We start from the raw sequence: 22830 nt of genomic DNA, 5'->3' as shown, positions 1-22830 counted from the left end.
TGCAGAGGCTTTCTGGTAATAAGCAGTCCCAATTAGAAATGCAAATGTCACTGAAAGGGAGCGTGTCTGTTGACAGTAGACTTTGAGGAAAGCTTTGGGTTTAGTGCTAGTAAATTAATCTTTAATTATGAACACACCTCACTTCTGAAAGAGGTGCCCTGTACTCACTGAACTGACAGCATGTGAAAGTTTCAGGCTGCTGCTTTCTTCTGTCCAATGGAACATCTCTCCCCAAAAGAGCAGAGGAGAACCTTGTTGGCTGCTTGTGGACTTAGTGCTCTGTGAGCTGGGGCTGGCCCATGTCACTGACCCTCCAGACAACCAGGAGTCACCAAGCCATTGAAAACATTGGTCTTAAAACATTCTGTCTCACATGCTCTTGATAAATATAAATATCTAGATGAAGAATTGTCAAAGTTTGGGAAAGAAAACCAGTCCTTGCTCCTGCAGCTCTCTCCTTCCCTGGCTGGGTTGCCTGCCCTCCATGCAGAGCACACTTTGCTGGCAGAGGGGGGACCACACCAAACTACAGCACACCCTTCTCCTGGCCAGCCATGAGAATGTTCAACACCTCCACTCCTGGGCTGGCTGGATTATTAAAAAAAAACATTTCCACTTCCAAGTAAGTAAATAAATCTCACTGGCAAGTTTGTTTTGTGTCAGCCAACATCTTATCTCCCTGAAAACTGGGCTGGTGTCCTGCAAAGCTGAAAACTGAATAGTCTAAAACCGGAGTGCAAAAGCCAAGAGATACACCAGATCCATCTTCTGAGGTAGCAGATACAGTGAAATAAGCAAATACATTCTAGAAATCTTATTATTAAAGTTACAAAAATAATTCTGTTTCTTTAAGTTTGAAGTTATGAACCTTTGCTCTCATTTTCCCAGCAAGCTTTTGTTTTTTCAGCCTACAGCTAAAAAGCTTCACCCCAAAAACTTCGTTGCCCGAAAGAGGCCGTGCTGCAAACCCACCTCAAAAGGCCCAGAACACCTGGTTTCAGGCACCACAGGAAGATCAGAACATACCTTATCATAAATATGCATATGCGACGCAGGAGCCCGCCACCTTCTTGGAGTGATGCCATAATTGACGGAACAAAGTACAACAAAACTTCACATCACTGGTGGATCAGAAGAACAGAGGTAACTGAAAGGCTAGAAAATTACAGGTTTACTGACATTCTGCTCAACCTTACCCATTCTTTATTGAAAAGAGATAATAACTAACTATAGGAGAGCTGTCTTAAGACTCCATTCATTCCCTTTCGCTAGCCCAGCTGAGAGGTGGTATAATATAAAGCGCACCAGCATCTGGCATGTCATTTAATTACACCTTCAGCTTGCTGGGAAAATGTTGGAAGTGTCAAGGTAAGCAAACTATAAAAATATATTTTGCTTGCTACAGGAGAGCTGCAGAAATGGCAAGCAGAGGCCGGCTCCAGATATTGCTCTGGGTCTGTGAGAGGAAGGTGATGCAGAGGAGTCTAATTCATGCACAATTATCACCCTTTGATAAGACACCATCTGCTCCCAGCTGCCTAGCTCCAATTCCCCAACAGATACTTGGGAATTCCTCTCCAAATAAACCACTGGTGCAACAGGAAAACAGAACTGTCAGCTCCAGTGAAGTTGTGCCTCCTTGCATCAGCACCAGGTGTGTCTCACTCTTTCAACCAAGAAGGAAAATACTGGGAAAGGTAGTAAAATGCCAGCAACCACCACTGAAAGGGCCAGGTAGGTCTTGGTTTAGCTCATCCACCTGGTATGTGTTCTGCTCAACACTGAGAGGCTGTTAGAGATCACTTACAGCAAGGATGAAGGTGGACTAATATACCTGTACTAGTGGGCACTTTTTAACTGTAACTTTTGCCCTGAGTTGATTCAAGGGGCTCTTTTAAACAGCACAAGCTGATCAGCAAATCAGACAGGTGGTGTGTTTCCCTGCAGAAGGCCAGTGCTATCCTCCAGTATCCAAGGGGAAGCCCACAGCCCTGTGAAATGGCCAGCAGTGGAGGACTTCCAGGTTCTTGCTATGTCAGTGTTTCTACTCCACTATGTTTGTAAGAGAAAAAAATGTAAATTTCTAATTTCAGACAGCAGAGCTGAGATTGTGTTGTGGTTGGAGCATGACAGGAAGTTACATCCACCCCATGGTACTGAGAGCACTTGGCTGCATTTGGCTGAAGCTCTGCGAGCACCAGTCCTGCAGCACCATCCTGCACTCCTCACCACGGCTGCTCTCAAGCACTGCTCATTAAAAGGTCAGTTCCCATTGTCACTCCTATGAAATAAATTTGGCCTCTCCATCAACACTTCCTCTAGGCCTTGATGCTGTGCACATCAGGGACAGGAGCACTGAGGAGGAGGACTCAGCATCCTTCCCCAGTCTGCACAGATAACCTCACTGCTTGTTAAACCAAAGATGACCCCTGAGCCTTTGACCCCGGGGGCTGGCCTTGTTACAAGTAATTGAAGTGAATGAAATAAATCACGGGGTTTTTTTCTTTGTTTATTGGGCGGGGTGGGAGGAAAGGAGAAGAAAGTTCAGCACAGAAATTAGTCACGTTGTTTTGTTCTTACTAATGGAAATTTCTCAGAAACCAAAATAAAGGGTGTCATATAAAAACCCGAACAGCACAAAATTAGCTTGAACCCACATCCTAACTTTTAAACCCAGAGCATGAATGCAGGTGTCTGCAGCTGACCACGGTATTTTTTTCAGCTCATCTGAGGTATGAGTCACTTCCATCAAAAGAGGAGGATACCTTGATCTGTGTGTGAGCGAGCTTTGGAACAGCAGCTGTTGGAGCAAATACAAACATCCATGCCAAGGATTGTAAGGATGGAGTTTATCTAATATGTAAAAAAACACCTGCTGCAAATGAAAAATTACACCCACAACCACCTGAATAAGATAAGCAAATGATGGGGGAAATGAAGAGACAGATTTATTATTAATGTAAGTTGGAACTTTTGAACCAAACATTTCTTTTGCGATGGAACAGTGGGATGCACAAGGAAATACCACTCCTTGCCCTAGACCTGCTCAGCAGCATTTATTTTGCCTAAGTGATTTTCTTTTCTTTGCTAAGTCTGGTAGAGATGAAAACACTAACCCAAAGAAGATAATTAAAAGCTAAATGAAACCACATACAGCTGTGCTACTAGATGGCTAATGAACATGCAAATATATACATATGACAAGGACATAATGTGGGCTGGCTGCCTTGAGTGGTTAGTGCAGATTTCCAAGAGCTGGAAATGCTATTGATTATAACTGAGCTAAACTTCCTGACTCCAGACTTCAAAGATCAGCCTCAATATAATCATCAGGCAGCATATGGGAGCGTGGCTGCAAGGAGCTGATGAATAATGGCTCGGGGGCCTGAATGTTTGCACATAGGGTGGGAGATGTCCTGGAGATGTCCTCTGGGCTGTGGAGTGCAGGCTCCTTGGCAGCCAGGACCAGCACCACAGAATCCTCCTCAGCATCTTGGCACACTCGGTCCTGCTGACAATTAGGGTTTTGGAGTTATGGGTTTTAGCTGGGATGTTTATTTTTCCTTTCCCACTTCTTTTGGCAAGAGGCTGATATGTGGCGGAGACAGTTTTGGGAGAACCAGGGAGGGAGGTAACAGATTCAAGGCAAAGCTTCTGGGGTTCTACAAACAGCACGAGCAGCATGGAAAGGCTGTCCTCTGAGGGTCTGCTGCCACATCCACATGAAAGAAGACAAATCTGATTTTCCTTATCAGTTAAAAACCACCCAGCTGACAGTGACTCCCCAGCCCACTCAGAGATGAGACAAGGAAGTCAGGGCCCCCCCTTCACTGTCCACAGCACCACTGAAATATCCACTGGGGATATCACAGGGACAGAGCAAAACTTCCTCCTCCTCCATGATCACCACAGAAAGGCCACAGAGACTTGGGCATGGCCACAGGCAGGAGAGAAGCATGGAGGGATGGAGCACAACCTTAGATGTGGGTGAAGATGGATCCACCAGGATGGCTGAGAGAAAGGACACCTACCAAAAAGAGAAACCAAAGAAACCAAATTTGTGCAGAACACAATGGTTAGTGCATAAAAATTAATCAAGTACTACAATGACTTGCTTTATTCATAATACTTAATGGTCATGTAATAGGAGTTTTTATTCAGCAGTTAAAGTTCATAAGTGCAGGTTTTACATGTAGAAAGGTATTATGCTGATAGTTTAATTACACACCTTTCTGCACACCAAAGGAAATGGGTTATGCGGGTTTTATAATTAAAGACGGACTTCTGAGGGGAAATGAACTTTGCAGTTAGCAACATAATATTTGATTTTTATCAGATGTTTTTGTTTTGAATTCGCCAGCACTTGGTGGTGGTGTAAACAGGTGAGAGTGCTCCAGACTGCATGAGGTGTCAGGAGAAGCTTTGAAAATGCAGCAGAAAGTAGCCATATTTAAAAATAGCCAGTGTGAGCATGAGGTATAAACATCATGTGTTTGGAAAGCTCTCCAGACTCTGCCCATGCAATTATGCACAGTGCAAGTCTGTCCGGTACGTCTAGGAAACAGGGGAAAAAACCCAACCCAACAAGTAAGTGAAAAATAAACCCTGGTGCTTGCCAAAATAATAAAAAACTTCACTTTTTATTTCTCAGATTTTTTGTTTTAAATTCATTTCATGGCCAGTGAATACAATTTTCCCCTCCCGCCTGCCTACAGAGGCAGCAAAGCCAAAAATGTGATGGATGTTTGTGTGTGCACGTTTGCTGTTGGAATAAACAGGACTGCTCTCAATATTAAAGGCAGAGAGTGGCATGAGCCACTGCCAGGTCACAGCCAGCTCCTGCCATTCCCTAATAACCATGTGGAAGTCTGTACCCAACAAGGTGGGGCTGGGCAGGTCTGCAGTGCCTGGGACTCCCCCTTTTCAAGTTTTAGGAGGCTTTATTTAGCGTAACCTCATTCTTATATAAATATCAAAGCACATTAAAAGGATATGTGGGTATATATATATATATATTTATAGATATATATATGTATTTATATATATATTTATATATATATTTATAAACTTCTAGGAGACATAAATTTATTTATAAACTACTAGGAGTAATCCATTTTTTTTTAACACAGCAAATACACCTACAAGGATTTTTCTAAAGTCTAAAATATTTCAAACATCACCAACTGCTCCTCCCCTCGTGTGATATAAACTGACAGGCTCAGGATTTTATTGTGCCCAGCACAAATGAACATTAACTGGTGGGTTGAACAAAAAAAAAAACCAAAAAAAAAAAACACCAACAAAACAAAACCAACAAAAAAAACCAAAGCCAAAAGAAGAAAACAAAAGACTTTCCAAAAACAATAAGCAAGGGCAAGGCCTGAAGTATTTTGAGCACGCCCTTTCCTTTCTAGCAGGACTGGGAGTGACTGCCCTGGATATTATGGTTTGTTGGTGGAGTCCAGGTGATGGCAGACAGTGCTGCCTGTGACAGGGGTCCCTTGGCTGCAACAGCTCCTCGGGCACTCTGGACCTGCCCAGAACATCTGAAATCAGGCATTTCACAGCCAAGTACAGAGGAATGATTTAAAAATCCTTTTAACGGGTGTGGACACTCAACAAAAACAGGAATAGTTGTGCAAAGGGTGCATCCAAATATAACTGGACATTTTTTTGAATTTCGTTGGCTAACTGCATAAATTAATGACAATGAGAAAGAGCTGTAACTGTTTTTCTCTAATTAAATCCATACATTTTGGCTCTACTCATCATCGTTAACATACTGTTAAAAGTGCTGTTGCTGTATCTTTCAACCCTCAGCCTGCAATCAAGCCCTCGCTGCACTGTGGTGGATTTCAAACAGTCACTTGTTTAAAAATAGAAAGTGGTTTTTTAAAAAAAAAACAACTGACTGCCAGCTGAATGCAAACAGGTAAAAATTAACATATGCAATTGTCAAGTGTCAGATTCAGCTCCTGAGCCACCAAGATTTACATTGCCTGGTGAGGGGCTCACAGCATTTTAAGGCTGTATTGCCCACAGGCTGAAGTTGTGCAAATGAATATATATCCTTAATTTTTATTTAAGTTACAGGGTGCTTTCTGTGTGGGGTACCCATCATTTGCTCTTTATAATTTCCAAATTTCAACAAAATATCCCGTAATCCCAGAGGGTATTAACTCCATGGGGTACATTCAGGGTCTACCACAAGGTTACAGAGATGCTTTCCATGATGCCCATTCCTACCATTGGCACGAGTTCTCCACCCTTGCAACAGAGGATACTACTCCACTTTTTATTTTTTTCTTTTTCTTTTTCTTTTTTTTTTTAAGTCTAACAAGGGTAATCATAACAGGATTAACAGATTTTTTTACCTCCCCATATCATATCAAAGAGAGCATTAGACCAGAGTTATGATTAGATGTATTTTTGCTGTCTATGGAATTGTATTAAAATTAATGCATGGCTCAGCCACATTTGCTATCCACTGTTCTGTTCTGTAAAGCCATTTCTCCCATGAAGGGCAGCCATGAGTGGAGGGAGAGCATCCAAATAAGTATTTTGTAAACATTTGAGAAAGAGAGACAAATAGCCCCATGCAATCACACCATCATCTCAAATTCCCATTCAAAAACGAAATAATTCCTTGCTGAACAAGCCAAGCCTGGCTCCCTAAACCGGGAGGAATTGCGATGCTGGTAAACTTGCAGAAATATTTTTACAATTTTATTAGAGGTTTTAATTCAGTGCTTTATCTACCTCTGTTAGTCTGCAAAATAGCTTTAAATATTCAAGTGGTAATTAATGAATCTTTTATGTTGCAAATCAAACATTTTCATCTGTGCTGTGGTACAGTGGCAGTGAGAAGGAGGGGTTTAAAGTGTAATTGTTTCTCCTGTTCCCCTCGCAGCGCTGAATGCCTTTTTACCCTTTATTATATCATTGGCTTTTGCTTCAGTTCATCAGTACTTTGCCACATCTTATCGGTTGATATTTGCTGTCTATTTTTTATTTTTTTTTTTTCAGTGCAAGATTTCTTACTGTGCCTTTGCCAGAGACATTCCTAAGGAGATGGAAACTCTCTGAATGTGGAATTTTCGCATGAGTGCAAAATAATAAAAAGCATGTGTGTATTAAAAAGGGATCAACTTAATGGGAAATGAGCATTGGGTTACATTAATATTCTATTACAGTAAAAATCATATTTAATAAATTTTCTCCAGATTTTTCAGGACCTTACTGTATTTTTCTAAGTCGGATGCCAATCCAAAGAAACAGTGTATATGATACATTTGATTTATGTTAAGTAAATAACCTGCACAGCCCATTTTTCAGTTTAAAAAAAAATATTAAGTGTAGAAACACACACCAGACTGAAATGTGTGCTTAGTTTCCATCTGCTAGGAGGAATAGTGTTGGTCTTGTGCAGCAGAAAGCCTTTATAAACAGTATTCTATTTTATTGATGCTATATGTGGATTTTTATGTTATGTGGCAAGCGAAGGAGAATGAAAACACTGTAATTTATCCAAAACCATAAAATTATACTAGTACTAAAGTAATTACTTCACATATTAAAGTACAGTTTCCTTTGCTTTCTTTTGTCATCACATAAAACGAGGCGTTGAGCGCGGCAGCGCGGAGGGGCTGGGGCTGCTCTTGCCTCCACAAAGGATTGACACATCCCGGATCAGACACTATATCACCCGACCCTTGTTGTTCTGTGACCCTAATTAATATTATACTCGCTGACATTTATGTATCAGAGCAATAAGCTAAACAGGAAACAATTTATGTCACCTAAAGCTTTTTAACAAATCGATGCAACTATTTGTAATTGCTTGTTTCACAAGATTAAAAGTACTCAGCCTTGATCTTCGCCCACAGTTTTGTGGCCAACATGACCTGTGCTTCCGTTGTAAAATAGGAGAGTTAGTGATCAGCACCTATTTCCATCAAGTAATCCATATTGCTAATATTTCTGGAATTTTAATGTAGTTACAATTTATAGCCGATCAAATGTGGTTACCTAAATTGCTGTTGCTAGTAGACAGTTTAACTGTCTTTATTAATTACAGTATAATTTAATGTTTGAGTACAGGCACTTGTGTTGGTCATTTTTACAGCCAAAGCAGTTATGTGCCTTATGACGAACCATTTTAGCATTTTCAATGGAAATTTGCTAATATGATGAGTGATAAAAATGTCAAACTCTGGTAAATAATGGTTATTGCTTTGGCTGGAATTAATCCTTGAAAGGACGGTTACCTTCAAATTAACATTATAACTTGAAGAAAAAAAATGTTTTTCATGCTTCTGAGAGGCATAAAAAGTAGTCACTGGGCTCCTCTAAATAAATACAGACAAAATGGCACAAAATGGGGGGTTTTTCCCCTTTTTCTTCAGGTTGACAAAGAAAATTCCTGTGGAAGAAAGGAGGAGGGATTGGTAAATACCCCAAGGTGTTGTTGCTTGCCATTTGCAGCTCATGTGCTTTGAAGATCTCTAGCCAAGGTAATAAAACAGGGTAGAAAGAAGGACTTTGCTATGCCCCAGCTCCAGGATTTGGGAAAAACCAAGTGTGGACACCATGGAGGCTGCAAACACACCTGAGGGCCACATGCCACCACCTCAGTCATCACTGCTGGGGAGAATGGTGGCTTGTGGCTATGTGAGGATGGAGAGTGTTCAACGTGCCAGAATTAACCACCACTGCTACGAGGATGAAAGATAGCCCTGATTAACACACCATTAAATGAACGTTTAACATCATCATTGAAGACTGAGCCTGATTAATAGGTCAAGAAGGGCTAATTACACCTTGTTGTCAGGAAGGGTGTGTGTATGTGTGGCTGGGTGCAAGCGAGCGGCACCAGGAATTGCCAGTCCCTTAAATTAGACCAATAATGTGAAGTTTGTCAGACTCTGTGACCATGGCCCAAGTTAAATGTCACTGATGGGATCATCTGCAGGGAGCAGGTGGGTGTGCAAGGAGCACATCAGCTGCCATGTCCTCCTGGGCCTCCAGCTCCTGAGCTTTTCCCTCTGGGACAGGAGAAACCCAGAAAAACTACTCACAGGCTCCGTTTTTCTTAGGAAATTCCTCAGAGACGCATTGCCTCACCACTGCCCATAAAAGTGCTTTTCAGCTGTGGTGGGAAACAGTGTTTCTGCCTGGAAAAGGTATTTCCCAGCTGGCTGCTGCTGGTGGAGTAGGAAGGCATTGTGTGATGATCCGTGATGGAGCAGCCAGGGAGGAGAAATGTGATTAATAACACAAAGATGATACAGAAGGTGGCCAAAAGCCAGATTCCCATCCGCTGCTCCAGGCAGCACTGCCTGGGACAGGAGGGGAAATGCTGGTCCTGCTGCTCAGCTCAAGCTGCATGTGGCACCCACCCCAGCAGCTGCCCTTAAACCCAAGCCCACGGGCAGTCAGCAGATGACAAACAGGACATTTGGAACCCCAAATCATCTTTCAAAGGTGAGATGCCCAGGGAGGTGGAGCAGCCAATAACTTGTGATGGCTTTGTAGCCCCTGACCTGCGTGCTGGTGACCTGTGTGCGGACACAGTGTCCCCCAGGGGAGGCTGAGGGCCCTGCTGGGGCTCATCCAGGGACTCATTTCCTACCTGGAGCTGACTCCCCCCATTTTACAGATGCACCCCATACCAAACAGCAGCTTCTGGCTCAATCCCTTCTGCCCGAGACTTTGGAAAATTTAATCCCACAAATCCTCTCCAGTTTATGAAAATCTCACTGGTGATGGAAGTGCACTACACAACCAAGGCCGAATTTGTACTCTCTGTATTTTGATTATTAAAATCTACCAGTCCGTACCATTTGGGGACACACTATAATGAGTGTGCAAAGTTCCCCTCCCCCTCCCCCCAAAAAATAGTTATCTGGTGTAATTTTATGATAGAATATTTTTATAAAATCATTTGTACTAATTTAAGCATTTATCATTATATGCAAAAAGATTTCTTGATGAGAATATTATAGACGGTGCATGTTTTTGACATTAGCATTTTATTTGGATGACTAATCTTGCAGATGTGAAATTTTAATGAATTATTCATGAAAAATCTCTCCTCTGAAATTTCAGTTTGCTGCTAATGCTAGTTATTAAACATTTTATTTTTCTTTACAAAACCTGATGAGGAAAATAAATGTGTGCTTACTCGAAAGAAAAAGAAGGTGGGTTTTTCCTTCAGTTTGTCTCAGGTGACAGCGTCAGTTGGGACTTTGCTCCTCACAGTTATATGGACCAAGGGGTTGATCCTGCAAACCCCTTTTGGCAGGGTGCAGTGCACATTCCCAGCCCTTCCTACCAAAGCCAGCAGCACCATTCCCACCAGGGCACTGCACTGGGAAGGAGCTGCAGGATGAAGACCCCAGCCCTTTCCTTTGAGAAAACAAATAACCCCTTGCGACCCCAGTGGGCAAAACTGAAGGACTTCCTTGGAAAAGGGGATTAATTCCTCGAATTACAGTGTCTTCCTTGCTTCCAGCACTCCAGCCTCACCTAACTGCCCTCTACAGACTGTCCACAAATCCACCACTAAAATACTTTGTACTTGAATGTGGTTGGGAAATCTCAAGGAAAGAGTTGAGTTTGTCCATCCATGAACGAGCTAGGACATGGCTGAGGTGCCCTCGGATCAGGGACCATGGGATGTGACACCAGAGTCACTGTGAGGGGGAAGAACAAAACAAGAACTTCGGACATGGCAACTTGCATTACCAGTGTGAACAACCAGCATTTTTATTGCATTTGAGAATGCTATAATGTCAGTAATTAGTACTGACTACACAACATTTTTTATTGTCTGTATCAACAGACATGGAATGATGGAATTACAGTTGATGTAAGGAATGAGTTTCTTTTATGCCTTATCAAAAAAAAAAAAAAAATCTTGTTACTGGCAGCACATACACACGAAGCACCATGCTAACAGTCTGGACTGTACCATTTTCATCAAGGCTTATGGGTAGAAGATACTTGGTTACCTGTTCTGGGCCCATTAAAATGCAGTCCTGAACTGCAAATTCACCTCGCAAGACGAGAATACTAAATGACTTCTGAAACATCTAAAAAAATCACTCTGAGTTCATTAACCAAAGGTACCAAAGGATTTCAAAAGAGTTTAAACACGTTTAGTTTTTTTTTTCCATGCTATAATGAACGTGAGATTATTGGCGATCTGAAAACTACAATAGTTCAAAATTATTTTAAAAAACTTTATATATATATATATTTTATGTATGTATATATATAAAATATCTAATGATCTGCAATATTTGTAGAACCAGCATCCCTGCCCCGGTCTCTCCCCGAAGCTGAGCTCCAGGAAAGGGGAGGTGCAGGACCTGCCGTGGGACTCTTGCGAGTGAGAATCAAAAAAAGGTCTTTATTTTTTTTGTGGTCACTTGTTCTACATAAGCCTTGATTTTGTTTTTGTTTTTTTGGTTTTTTTTTTTTTCATTTCACTTTTAGTTGAATGCAGAAACCTAACAGGTTTTACATTTACAAACTTTTTTTTTTTTTTGTGGACAAGGAAGGCTTTGACTCTCATTCCTGACAGCGATTTACCTGATACATGGTACTACTTTCATAATGTACGCTTTTCTTTGAGAAAAAAAACATGTAACAAATTGTCTTTACATCTTGGCACCTTGTAAAGTTTTTTTTTTGTTTTTTTATACAAAAAGTTCAATAGTTTGACACTCCCCATTATTAATCACTACTTCACTGATAAACTTTGAAAGTGTGACCCTGGAATTCATCATGCAAAATATTTACTGCAGCAGGAGAAAAACATTTTTTTTAAACGATTTTTTTTTCCTTTCAAATATATGAACTTTGTTTAAGACAGCCAGAAAAGGCAGTGGTAAGATAACAGAAGGGGTGGGAAAGTATCAAAAAAACCAGCTTAAACACAAAAACTGTACAAAAATGCTTCGATCAATGATAACAGGAGAAAAAAAAATTCTGTCAACTATGTTACAATTTAAAAGCTGAAAAAAAAAGTCAGGGATTTTCTCCCACATGTCAGCAAATGTCATCCAATATTCTTAAAGCAAGGATAACTAAATAAAATACATGTGCAGCGTATTCTGCAATTCCATTACATACAGTAGTTTTTTTTTTTTTCAAAGCTATTTTTTAGTATAGTTAATATAAAGCAGTTGCACAAAAAGCAAAAGGTGTTTTGACAAACAGGTCTGCATTTATTCCTTTTGAGGAATGATATCTAAAAAAAGGACCTTTCCACCTTTTCCTCCCTCCCCACCCTCCCCCCAAAAGACAAAGGCTCACACAGACACAGTGGGATATATATGTACAACATAATAAACCCCTCCCTAAAGAAGCAACTGTATATCCAAAGGGATACAGAATCAGAATTGTAAAAATCATAGTGAAGTTTGCTTGATGTAAAGCCTGAGATTTTCAGTTGGTTCTTCTGCAAGGCTGCAACACCTGCCAGATATGTTAAACTCTAATTTTTTGTTTCTTTTTCTCTTTTTTTAATTTTTTTTATTTTTGCTACAGTCTTTAGACTAAGCATGCAAGACATACAACTAAGTGCAACTGAGTGAAATGTATTTTTTATTTACTCATTCCCTAACAGTTTGGACTGAGGTATGCGTACTAACAGTTTTCTCATGCTGTTATCTTTACTCATGTCTAGCTACACATGCTGAGAATGAACTAATCTACCAGATTTTTATCCCCCTTCTGAATACCGAACTAACCAGCAAACCACTCAGTTTTGAAGCACAGGGCTCAATTCTCATGATCCCTGTCTGGCTACCGCCGGCACGTCACGAAGCTGCCTGGATATAATTTAAACCAAAACTTAAAAAAAAAAAAAAAAGAAAAAAATTTAAAGAAAATGTTTCCAAATGACCACAGACTGCCCTTTTTTTTTCTTTCTTTTTTTTTTTCCTTGTCTTTTTGAAACAGAAAGCAGAGTTTTATAAAAGTAACTGCCAATAAAGTTTTTTGTACCAAAGCTTATGAGTGGACAGGAGTGTTATTTCCTTATGAAAAATGCTGACCAAAAACCAAACAAAACTGAGTAAATGTGCCAAGATCAACCAAAATTAAAGCAGACATCCCAGCACAGTCCCGGAACAGAAGTGGCACACAATCTGTAGAACCAAAGACCAAAAAATTTTTTTTCCTTTTTATTCTAGAAATACCATTATGTCGTCCAGTTAAATTGTGGGAGCTTTTCTGTTCTCTTCTGTGTTTTATTAAACTGTCTCCTTTATCTGATACTCTAAATTTTCCACAAAATAATTGTGTCTTTGCTTTCTTCAGCTCCCTTCTCATAGCTCCCTCAGTAACACTGATTCCTAATTTTAACCTCAAAAGCTCTCCTCAATTCCTCTTTACAGACTTTCATTTTGGTCACTGTAAAGAATTGCAAATAAAAAGTAACAACTTTGGTTCAGACATCTACTTGGCCTTCTAAATTTTCTAGAATAAAGGAGCAGTTTCCCTCTCAGGTTAGCAATAGCCCACATCTTGTCATTTCCCTCTAAATTCTTCAACCTCCTTTGATCAACAATAAGAGGATATTTGGCTTCATAAGATAAAGCATATAACAGAGAACATAATTTACCTTTGTGTAATATCTTTGGTAATTTTAGGAAAAAAAAAGGTACAAAGAAGAATATAAATTAAGCTCTGAAAGGCTTTTCGAAATAATAAAAAAAAGCTACAGTCCTACATAAATAAATGAGTGACGGAAAAGTGGTTGCAGAATGAAAATGTTTAGGTGTTTGGTGACTGAGGTTTACTGACCTATGGCAACAGATTTTGTATGTCGTGTTTGCTTTGCAGAGCTTTGCCAGTTTTGCCTAACAAGCCCCGGCGCCAATTCTCTCCCAACTCTCCCGACTCCTCCGGCGAGGTTTCCATACTGGCTGGTGTAATATTGCATAACAATCCTAACTGCAGTACTGGATTTGCACAGCTGAAAATTAACACTTTAGCATTAGTGGGGCCCCGTCCTTATTAACTCCCGTAACAAGTTCAATCTGAAATCTAATTTGTATTCAAACAGATTAACACCACCGAGCAATCCTGAACTGATGTTTAACCGTGAAACATCACCATGTACAGTAACAATTTAATGAAGTCATCTTTCCAACCACTATTTGCAAATGCAAATGTAAAAAAACAATAGAAAAAAATAAAGTTGTAATAATAATAAATGTTTAGGTGCCCATCTCGGTAATCTTAGATATTCCAGAAAGATGTGTTGACCCATTAGAACTCGTGTTAAACAACCGAGAACCTGCCACTGTACTATTCATTCTCTACTAAAAGTGAACTCTGTTGGTGCTGCATATGTTTCTTTGTGCTGTTCAATTTTGTGGCATTTGCTAATATTCACCGTTGCTGCCAAAAAAAAAAAAATCAAAAAAATCAAAAAACCTAAACAAAACAAGAATATATTAAAAATACTGCTTTGTGGAATGAATCTGTGTTGCTTCCTACAGTGTTTCTATGTTCATCTGTCATTCATTCTCATTCTTGCAGTACTTCGTTCCTCTCTCTCCGTTGGACAACCCTTCCACATGTATCGTGCAGCATTTGGGACCTTTTCAAAAAACAACAACAAAAAAGGAGACACCGAAATGGAATGTTTTCCATAGCTAAAGAAAACATGGTGGCATCTGAAGGATATTGGAATGAATGACAGAAAAAACTACAAACAATTCAATGACATTCAGCTTCGTGTAATAAAAACACCTATTAACATTCATCACAAAGTACAGAAAACGTTGAAGCCTCCGAGAGGCCCTGGGCCCAGATGAGGCCTGAGGTCAGAACTTAAAATGGTAGAGGAGAAGTGGGGCGGGGGAATAAAAGCAATACATTAAAGAGTTTGGGATAATTTTTTCTTTGAACCCCTCCCCGATATACACGCTCACACGCACGCACACATACCCACACACGTGCACACACAGGCCTTCCCCATCCCAAATGGAAGCAAAAAAAAAAAAAAAAAAAACCAACCAAAATGGAGTAAAGGCAGTGATAATCAACATGCAGTACTGTGCAAATATGTTGTCCATTGGAATCCTTAAAATCTGGGCAAAGACTTGATCTGCAGTTCAGGTGTACATGCTCAGTTTGATGTCCTCAAGTGTCCAAAATTGGCAGGACCTGCAGTCCACAGCTGGCTGCTAAATGCAAGTGAATCAGTTTAGCAAATTTACAACACTGATGTTGACTGTAAGAGAGGAAAATCCCAAGTACCAAACAAGTCCATCCAATGCACAGAGTACAAATTCCTTTTTTCAACAAAAAGTAGAAAAATCAAAAATACTCCCAAATGGGATACTTGATGGCACTAAGAGTTAACATATTTCATAGTTGTCAAAGTGGACTGAGAATCCTCCAGACTGTACAATAATGGAGAGATTTCACAGCTAAGTTTGACGTGTTCTTCCAATCTTCATTCTCAGGATAATGATGTCAGACATACTCATTCTATGTCCTCATTTACAGGTTCATCTTCATAATCTCTGTCGTGATCAAAATCTGGACTGTGGTTGGCTGTTGTCACTAAGGATAGTGGGCCTTCATTTTCATCTGGGTCTAATGGTTCTTCTTTGACATGCACAGGGTGCCTGGGAAAACGAAACAGCAGACAATCAGCAAGCTGCTCATTAAAAAATGGTCTTGACAGAATGGGTGGTTTGGGGAAAAAGGCAAAGTGGTTTGGGGTGTTCAGACATGGAGGACCAGGTCTGAGAGCTCCAGGTCACCGTGGAGAAGCCCCTCAATGTCTGTGCTGGCCACAGAAGCCAAGCCAAGCACTATCTCCCAGGTAACAATCAAGAGAACAAGAGTGAACAGCCTCATGTTGCCCCACAGGAGGTTTAGGTTGGATATTAGGAAAAATTTATTCACTAAAAAGAGTGACCAAACACTGGAACAGGCTGCCCAGGGGAGTGATGCAGTCACTGCACCCAGAAGCCTTCAGAAAACATGTGGACGTGGCACTTAAAACACAGTTTAGTAGTGGGCTTGGCAGTGCTGGGTTAATGGCTGGACTCAATGATCCTAAAGGGCTTTTCCAAGCCTAATGATTCTGAGATTCCAGGGAGGCTGTGCCAGGCAGGCAGCACTCAGCCTCCCCGGGAAAACACGCTGGGAGGAGCACCTCGATAGGGTTTCTGTCTTGGGATGGAGAGAAAACGCTCTCAGCTGACACATTAAGTTAATATGATCTTTGGATAAATAAGTGGAATGTGCATCTGAAGGGGAAGGCAGGGCCTGCCCAGGCCTCAGCACAGGCCGGGCTAATCATCCTCGCTGTGTGTGCAGCGTCTCTCGTTAACATGCAGAACCTGTGAGGCAACTCTCCAGAGGACGACCCCAAGTGAGGTTCTATCATTAATCAACTTCAAGCAAACACAGCAAAGAGACACCATGATACATGCTTTAAACTCCAAATTAATGCATATTTTTACAAACTGTCAATAAGGGAAGAAAAGCCCTGCCAGGAAACACAAACAGAGAGGAAAAGGCTCGCTCAACACAACAATATGATAAGAAAGCACAGTCCTAACGAGAATAATAACACTGTCAGCTGTAAACAAGGCAGAACATGATCCCCAGCTCATGGTGGGCACAAGGATGTACTAAAAAGATGAGATCTGCCAAATTTCTCATTACAGCAAAGCACATGAATAACCCACAGGGGAATGGGGCTTGGTCATTCAAAACGGGTATGATAACAATTGAAAAATGTTGTTCGTAAATCATATTTACAACAAATCCTATACAAATACAAATTACCTTTTTCTACCTCTCTTTCTTTTTTTTTTTTTTGTTCAGCAGCTTTTGAAATGTAAAGTAGCCATGTGAGTCAATAGTGTCTTGTTGGTGGGACTTTACAGGAAAGTAGGATTTTATTGACATTACCAAGTATTAATAATGCGACACAGCGATGGAGACCCTGTTTGCTTCCTAAATAATTGATGTTGTAGGCAATCCCTTAAAATAAAGTGTTAATGAGTTCAAGTCCCACTCTGTCTCTCACTGAGTTGATATCCACCTCCAAGACTCATGTTTTTCCTCTGTGCAGGCTGATTTAACCCTTTCACATAAGCAACATGAACACACAACCTGAAGCACACACCTTCACTGTAAGAACTCTTCCTCTGTTTGCACAGCTTTGCTTTAAAACGAATGATTTAAAATAGCTGCCTTGTATTTTATGCTTTGTGTTGATAGCAACGACAACACTGTTTGTACTCCACTGCACGGACAGACAGCAAGGATAAATCACTGGGCAGGGAAAATGTACTCAGCATCCACAGACAGACCAAAGCCAGCCTTGCCTCATTCAAGTGAGCCAGCTGTACCCTTGTATCTTGTTTATTTCTTTATTCAGGCTTGAGCCTGGATAAGTTTAGGAAACATCCAACTTGCTGACTACAGACCATTCAAATGTGAGTTGCGAATGCCTTTCACGTCCCTGCTTGTTTCAACTTTTTGAGTTGTAAAGTGCTGGATCAATACTCAAGTATTAACTGCACCTTCCAACTCATCCAAAGGAATGCTGGGGAGAAGTGATGCAGTATCCATGGACATAGACCTTTTCCCTTCAAATCCACTAATATGTATCCCACCAACACATCTCTGGGAGCAAAGAGGTTCCTCTGCATGTCACGTAATTTTTGAAAAAATTACGTACCAAGAGCACAGCTCATGCACTTTTTAACCCAACTAGTGAAAAAGAAGGGGTAAAGAAGAAACTGGAAGGAAACAATTCAAGGATCAGAGGTTAAGAATTGGCAAAAACTTATAAGAAGCTGGAGGTGCGCATGTGCTACCTGTCCCAGCAGCTCATGGCCTCAGTGAATATAAAACTATGCTGAATACCTGCAACTAGAAAAACTTAATATTATGAATAGGCTGTGGGGCCCCCTCACTTGGGAGAAAACATGAAATGAAAAACAGAAGAAAAAGGGGGAAAGAGCAGCTGCACTGAGAGCCCAATAAAGCCTGTGCTACTTGGCCTTTATGGCAGTGATCTTTTTTACTGCTGTTTTAATGTCAAAGTCTTGCTTTTTTGCTTTCTGGTTTTGATGCTGCCGCTGCTGGGCTTATTTTTGTTTTTTTTTTTTTTTTTTAAGTATTATTTTTGAAAACGCAGAAGGGAAATTTTCAAAGGGGGCACGAGAGCACGTCACGTGCAGCAGAGAGGCCTTGGCGCATGGAGTGGAGTTTCTCCAAAGGCTGCCCAGTGTCCCAATGCATCCCCACCACCTCAGGTGCCAGCAGGTTAGACAGGTGCTCACTGTGCTCAAAACCACTCCAAGTGCTGTGAAAGCTCATTCAAAGGCCCCCAAACCTTTCCAAAGCAAACTTTGCCCCTCTTCTGGTTTTGTTATGAAACCAGGTGAAACCAGGTGGTTTTAACTGAGGTTCTCTTTGAGGTTTGGTGTGATTCCCAGAGGTCAAAAACCAAAACTTGAGGTGTGAGAAGCAACAGAAGTTATGAAAAGCTCTGCACAGCCCTGGGTGAGACAAAGCCAGAGAGGGCCACAAAGCCACAGGGAGCAGAGTCACACCAGCCCCCCCAGCACCTCACGTGTTGCACAAACATCAGACAGTGAGCTTGGCAAAACCTCCATCCCCTAAATGAGGAGGTTATCTGGGTAACACAACCCCCAGGGAGAGAGCTGCAAGGAAAACAATGCCAAAAAAATTCCAACTCCTTGTGTATTCTGTCAGATGTAACCACAAAATGGCATGTGAGGAGGAAACCTTCCTGAATCTCTGATTTTTCCCAAACTTTTCTGAACAACTGAAATAAATAAGCTTAAATAATCTTGAAGGCAAAGGGAGACTTTCATATCCTCTCAAGTTAAGTCTGAATTTCTATTTACCACCTCACCAAATCCTCAAAATGGGGAAGGAAAACTTCATTTAGAGACTGAAGAATTCAGTCTGCTGAATTACAGAAAAGGTAAATGCTGGGTTAAGCAACAAGAAAAAGAAAGGGGAGGGGGAAAGAAGGCAAAGAAAAGAAAGGGTTTCCCATTTCTGTTTTCACAGCAGCAGAAATTCAACACATTCCTTTTAAGTAGATGCCTGGGACTCCAGAAGGGGTTAACAATAAATAACCTTGCTGAACACAGATTCCCCTTCTTTTCACATCTGAGTAATTCTTTTGTTTGTCCACTCTGGGAACAGAGGAGTTTTTAATAAAGCTGACTGTTGTTTAAAGCCACTGAGTTCTGGTGGTGCACACAGCATGGAGTAGTTTGCTTTGTGGCTACCTTTGGAGCATATCAGGATGAAAGTGTTATGTCCCCAAGCTGTAATTATGCGACTACTTTCTAGTGTTTCAAAAGGAGGGAGAGAGAAGGGAAAAAAAACCCACCCTAGCTGTGGTTCAATGTGTCATAAAAAGGAAACGAATGAGCGGTAATAAGACTTCAGCTAGAGTGTTAGACTTCTTAGCTGTCATGTTAACAAGGTCCTTTAAACCTTACAATAAAGTTTAAAACTTGATTTCTTCCAATACACTGAAATTGTTTAAAAAATATTTAGCATTATGACAAGGAAATCTGTTCTGAGAAAAAAAATGAACATGTTGTTAACAAAGCAGGAGCATGGAAAATAAAAAGGTTTCACAGCGTCTGCAAAGTTGCTGTTGACTTGTGTTTTTATTTAGTAAACAGGGTAAACCCTGTGACGTGTGAATGGTGTTCTGGCTTTAGATCCCTTCAAATTACTTAGAAACAGCATTATAATGGGGAAGCTCCGAGGCTGGTATTGGAACATCACCCAGCCACATTTTACTTAAGCAAAAAGAAATGTTCAGCAGAGAACACATATATTATCAATTCTGAGAAAATGAAAACACTCAGGAAACAATCATTTCCATATTACAACAGAAAATTGGATTTTCTGGTGAATAATGAAAATGAGGCATCACTCCCCCCGACCTCCTCTCTCTCCACTATTTGTTCTGTGCCCCTCACCTTGGTATCAATGTGCTAAGAGATGATTATTAAGTGCAACAAAGGCCACAGCTATGCACAGTTCTGGAAGATGTCCTAGCCTGTTTCAACTCGGTTATTTTTCCCTCCTCTCAGTCTATTCAAAGACAAGGAAACCTTAGGTGAAATGAGAAGTGCATGAACTGCACTAGCCTTGAACTTGCAAAAAAATAATTACTCGGATTAACACAACATCACAAACGTTCATCCTTGTCTGTTAGGCCAGGAGAAACCCTTGGGAGAAGTCTTGTTTCTTGAGAAAAGTCATGTCCCTCCACTCCTCCTTCACGCCAGCCCTGCGTGGTCACAGGCAGAGGATAACAAATTGTGACTAAAACTGCCTGGAGATGAATCCGTCTGTGAGAGACGGAAAGTGTGTCATGCAATGTTACTTTGGGAGAGATAATTAATACTGCACAAACAATCACTGGAAAAGCTAAACACATTATTTGAATGTTTTGAAGTAAATGGTAAAAGACAATGTTTAAATTAATTATTAATTAAAAATGAATGTTGCCATCTTTAAAGATTTTTTTTCAAAGCACTTTGTGCACTGATTTAAAACACTGCAATATCAAAGTATCCAGAGCCTCAGATTCCTTCGTGCCCCCTCCCCTCTGACAACACATTATGCAGGTGGGAAACTTTTTTGCCATTAAATGCTAATTAGTTTCACAACTAATTACTACCGTGGTATTAGGTTAATGTTTTTTCTACTTTTTGATTTAGACTTACTTTTGTAAATCCCTTATTCAAATTACTTTGAAGTAAAAGACTACAAATTAGTTCTCTTTTTAATGTGTAATGTGAGCCCTGGCAAGCCAGCCAGTAATTTTACAGGCTGTTTTAAGGAGCAGGGGGAAGACGGGCAGCACGGTCACTCACGGGTACCCAAGTGCTCCGCCGAGCTTTCGGGAACGACAGGACTTGTAAACTCCGGCTTCCTCACCAGCCGCCAATTACCCGGCGCGTGATGTGAGGGGAGGGGGGAGTTTACAGCTTTGCAAACTCACTCCGTCACCCCATAAATACCGCACACACCCATCGGGGCATCACACCCTTCCTGCCTTACCCTTTCCTGCGCCCGCCCGCTGCCCGGGTGCCGCTCACGTTGAGCGGGGCAGGCGAGCCCCCGCCACTTTGTGCGGTTATAGACGCGCTCATTACGCCGCCGTCTGTTGCTATAATGCCCCTATTAATTCTCCTTTTGATATTTTAAGAGCAATCTATAAATCACACAGACCTTCATGTTAATGCTTAGTAAGACCGTTTTGTGTTGAGTGGGTTATTTTTGACTCGCCAAACAAGCCCATTTCCCAGCTCTGCCCCACGGGCCGTGCTCATCACACCATCCAAAGGGGAGAGAAATCACAGGTTTTCTCCAAACAGCACAGCTGCCTATGAGGTTTTGAAGACTTAAAGAAGAAAACTGCAAACAAGTGAACAATTTTATAAGCCCTATGTCCTTCTTGGACTGGATTGAGCTGATCAGTTTTATAAGGAAACTAGTAAATGGCTCTTTTATGTTCAAACCACCCTACACATGACCCAATGGAGGCAGATTGTCTGCTCTTGCTGCTCCATCCATGAAGCTCAGGAAGGAGCCAGGAGTCTCCAGAGTCACCCTTGAGCAGATGGTAGGACAAGACCTAGAGCCAGCACGTGCCTCTGCTGTACTTACATTGCTTGCATAGGGGAACGTCCTGGACTGCTGTCACTCCCGTTACTGTTCGTATGCTCCATTGCACCATTGAGCTCTTCCCTCATCGCGCTGGCTAAATTGCCCAGAGTGGGATTTCCCATGGAAGCAGTAGTGTATAGAGGTATACTGTTCTCAGCCATTGAAGCCTGCCAAGGACACAAACAAACCCATGAAGAGCCATGACTAACGTTTTTATACACTGCACAACACACTCACTCGTTCCAAAACATTCTCCACATTTACATTATTTGCAATTACAGGTTCTTTTAAATATTGTACTTTCTGATAGGTATTACCCTGGTTCCATCAAGGGAAATTTAACATCATTTAGATCTGGGTTTAAGGATTCATAGCTGTATTGGCTTATAAGAGGATGGAGCCTTCCATTCCCTATTTGGAATTACACACCCTGGAAAAAAGAAAATGTACTTTCCCTATTTTTGCTTCATGAAATTATGTTTGGGGCTTTGGAGTATTTTTTGTGGCTTAGGTTTGGGCTTTGTTTCTAATGAAATGGGGAAAAAACCTGGAACTGGCTCAGCTGATAACTCCTTCCCACTAGAGTGAGCGGGCACCAAGCAGGAGTGCAGCATCATGGAGTTTGATTTTCCTTGGGGCATGTGTGAGGCTGCCATCAGTGCTAACTGGATCAGAGCTGTACCAATCTACCTGAGAGCTGAACCACTCCATGTGGAATTTTTTAAACCTCAGCAACCCAATTCTTACCTTAGCTGTTACAGATCTGACTGTTTTATTTTGATTTTTCCCTTTGTTCTAAGGAAACACCGTGCAGCGGCACACTGGAGTTAACTTTCTAAATGGAAATCTTTGTAGGAAGAGAATGAACTGTTAAATATTTTCCTTCTGATTCCCACCGTTCTGCCTGCTAATATTTACTGTGTGTCAGCATTAGCTCATGTTGACAGCACAGTCCCGGCCTGGCGCAGCAGCGGTGGGAACGCAGAAACCCCGAGCCCCGGAGGAGCCCAGTGTTTGGAGGGGATGGGAGGCACTGGAATGGAAGGGAGGCACAGAGATGGGAGGCACAGCTTTCCAAGGCTGTAGTGCCCAGGGACTGGAAGG

General features: G+C 41.3%; 1 protein-coding gene across 9 annotated transcripts in view; it reads right to left on the bottom strand.

Moving 5' to 3' along the window:
* Nucleotides 1-10737: 10737 nt before the first annotated feature.
* The window catches only part of FOXP1 (forkhead box P1), a 331699-nt gene continuing 319606 nt past the window's right edge, over nt 10738-22830 (bottom strand). For 8 of the 9 annotated variants that reach the window (XM_031056354.1, XM_031056357.1, XM_031056356.1 and 5 more), the window contains 2 exons: nt 21727-21893; nt 10738-15653 (listed from right to left, as the gene is read on the bottom strand). In XM_031056354.1, the coding sequence (XP_030912214.1) occupies nt 15509-15653; nt 21727-21893 (312 nt within the window). In that variant the 3' untranslated portion in view covers nt 10738-15508. The remainder of the gene's footprint in view (nt 15654-21726; nt 21894-22830) is intronic. The other variant, XM_031056358.1, reaches the window with a different exon arrangement.

Source organism: Geospiza fortis, unplaced genomic scaffold, assembly GCF_000277835.1.
Source record: "Geospiza fortis unplaced genomic scaffold, GeoFor_1.0 scaffold70, whole genome shotgun sequence".
Taxonomy (NCBI): domain Eukaryota; kingdom Metazoa; phylum Chordata; class Aves; order Passeriformes; family Thraupidae; genus Geospiza; species Geospiza fortis.
This window is presented reverse-complemented; position numbering and strand designations above follow the sequence as displayed.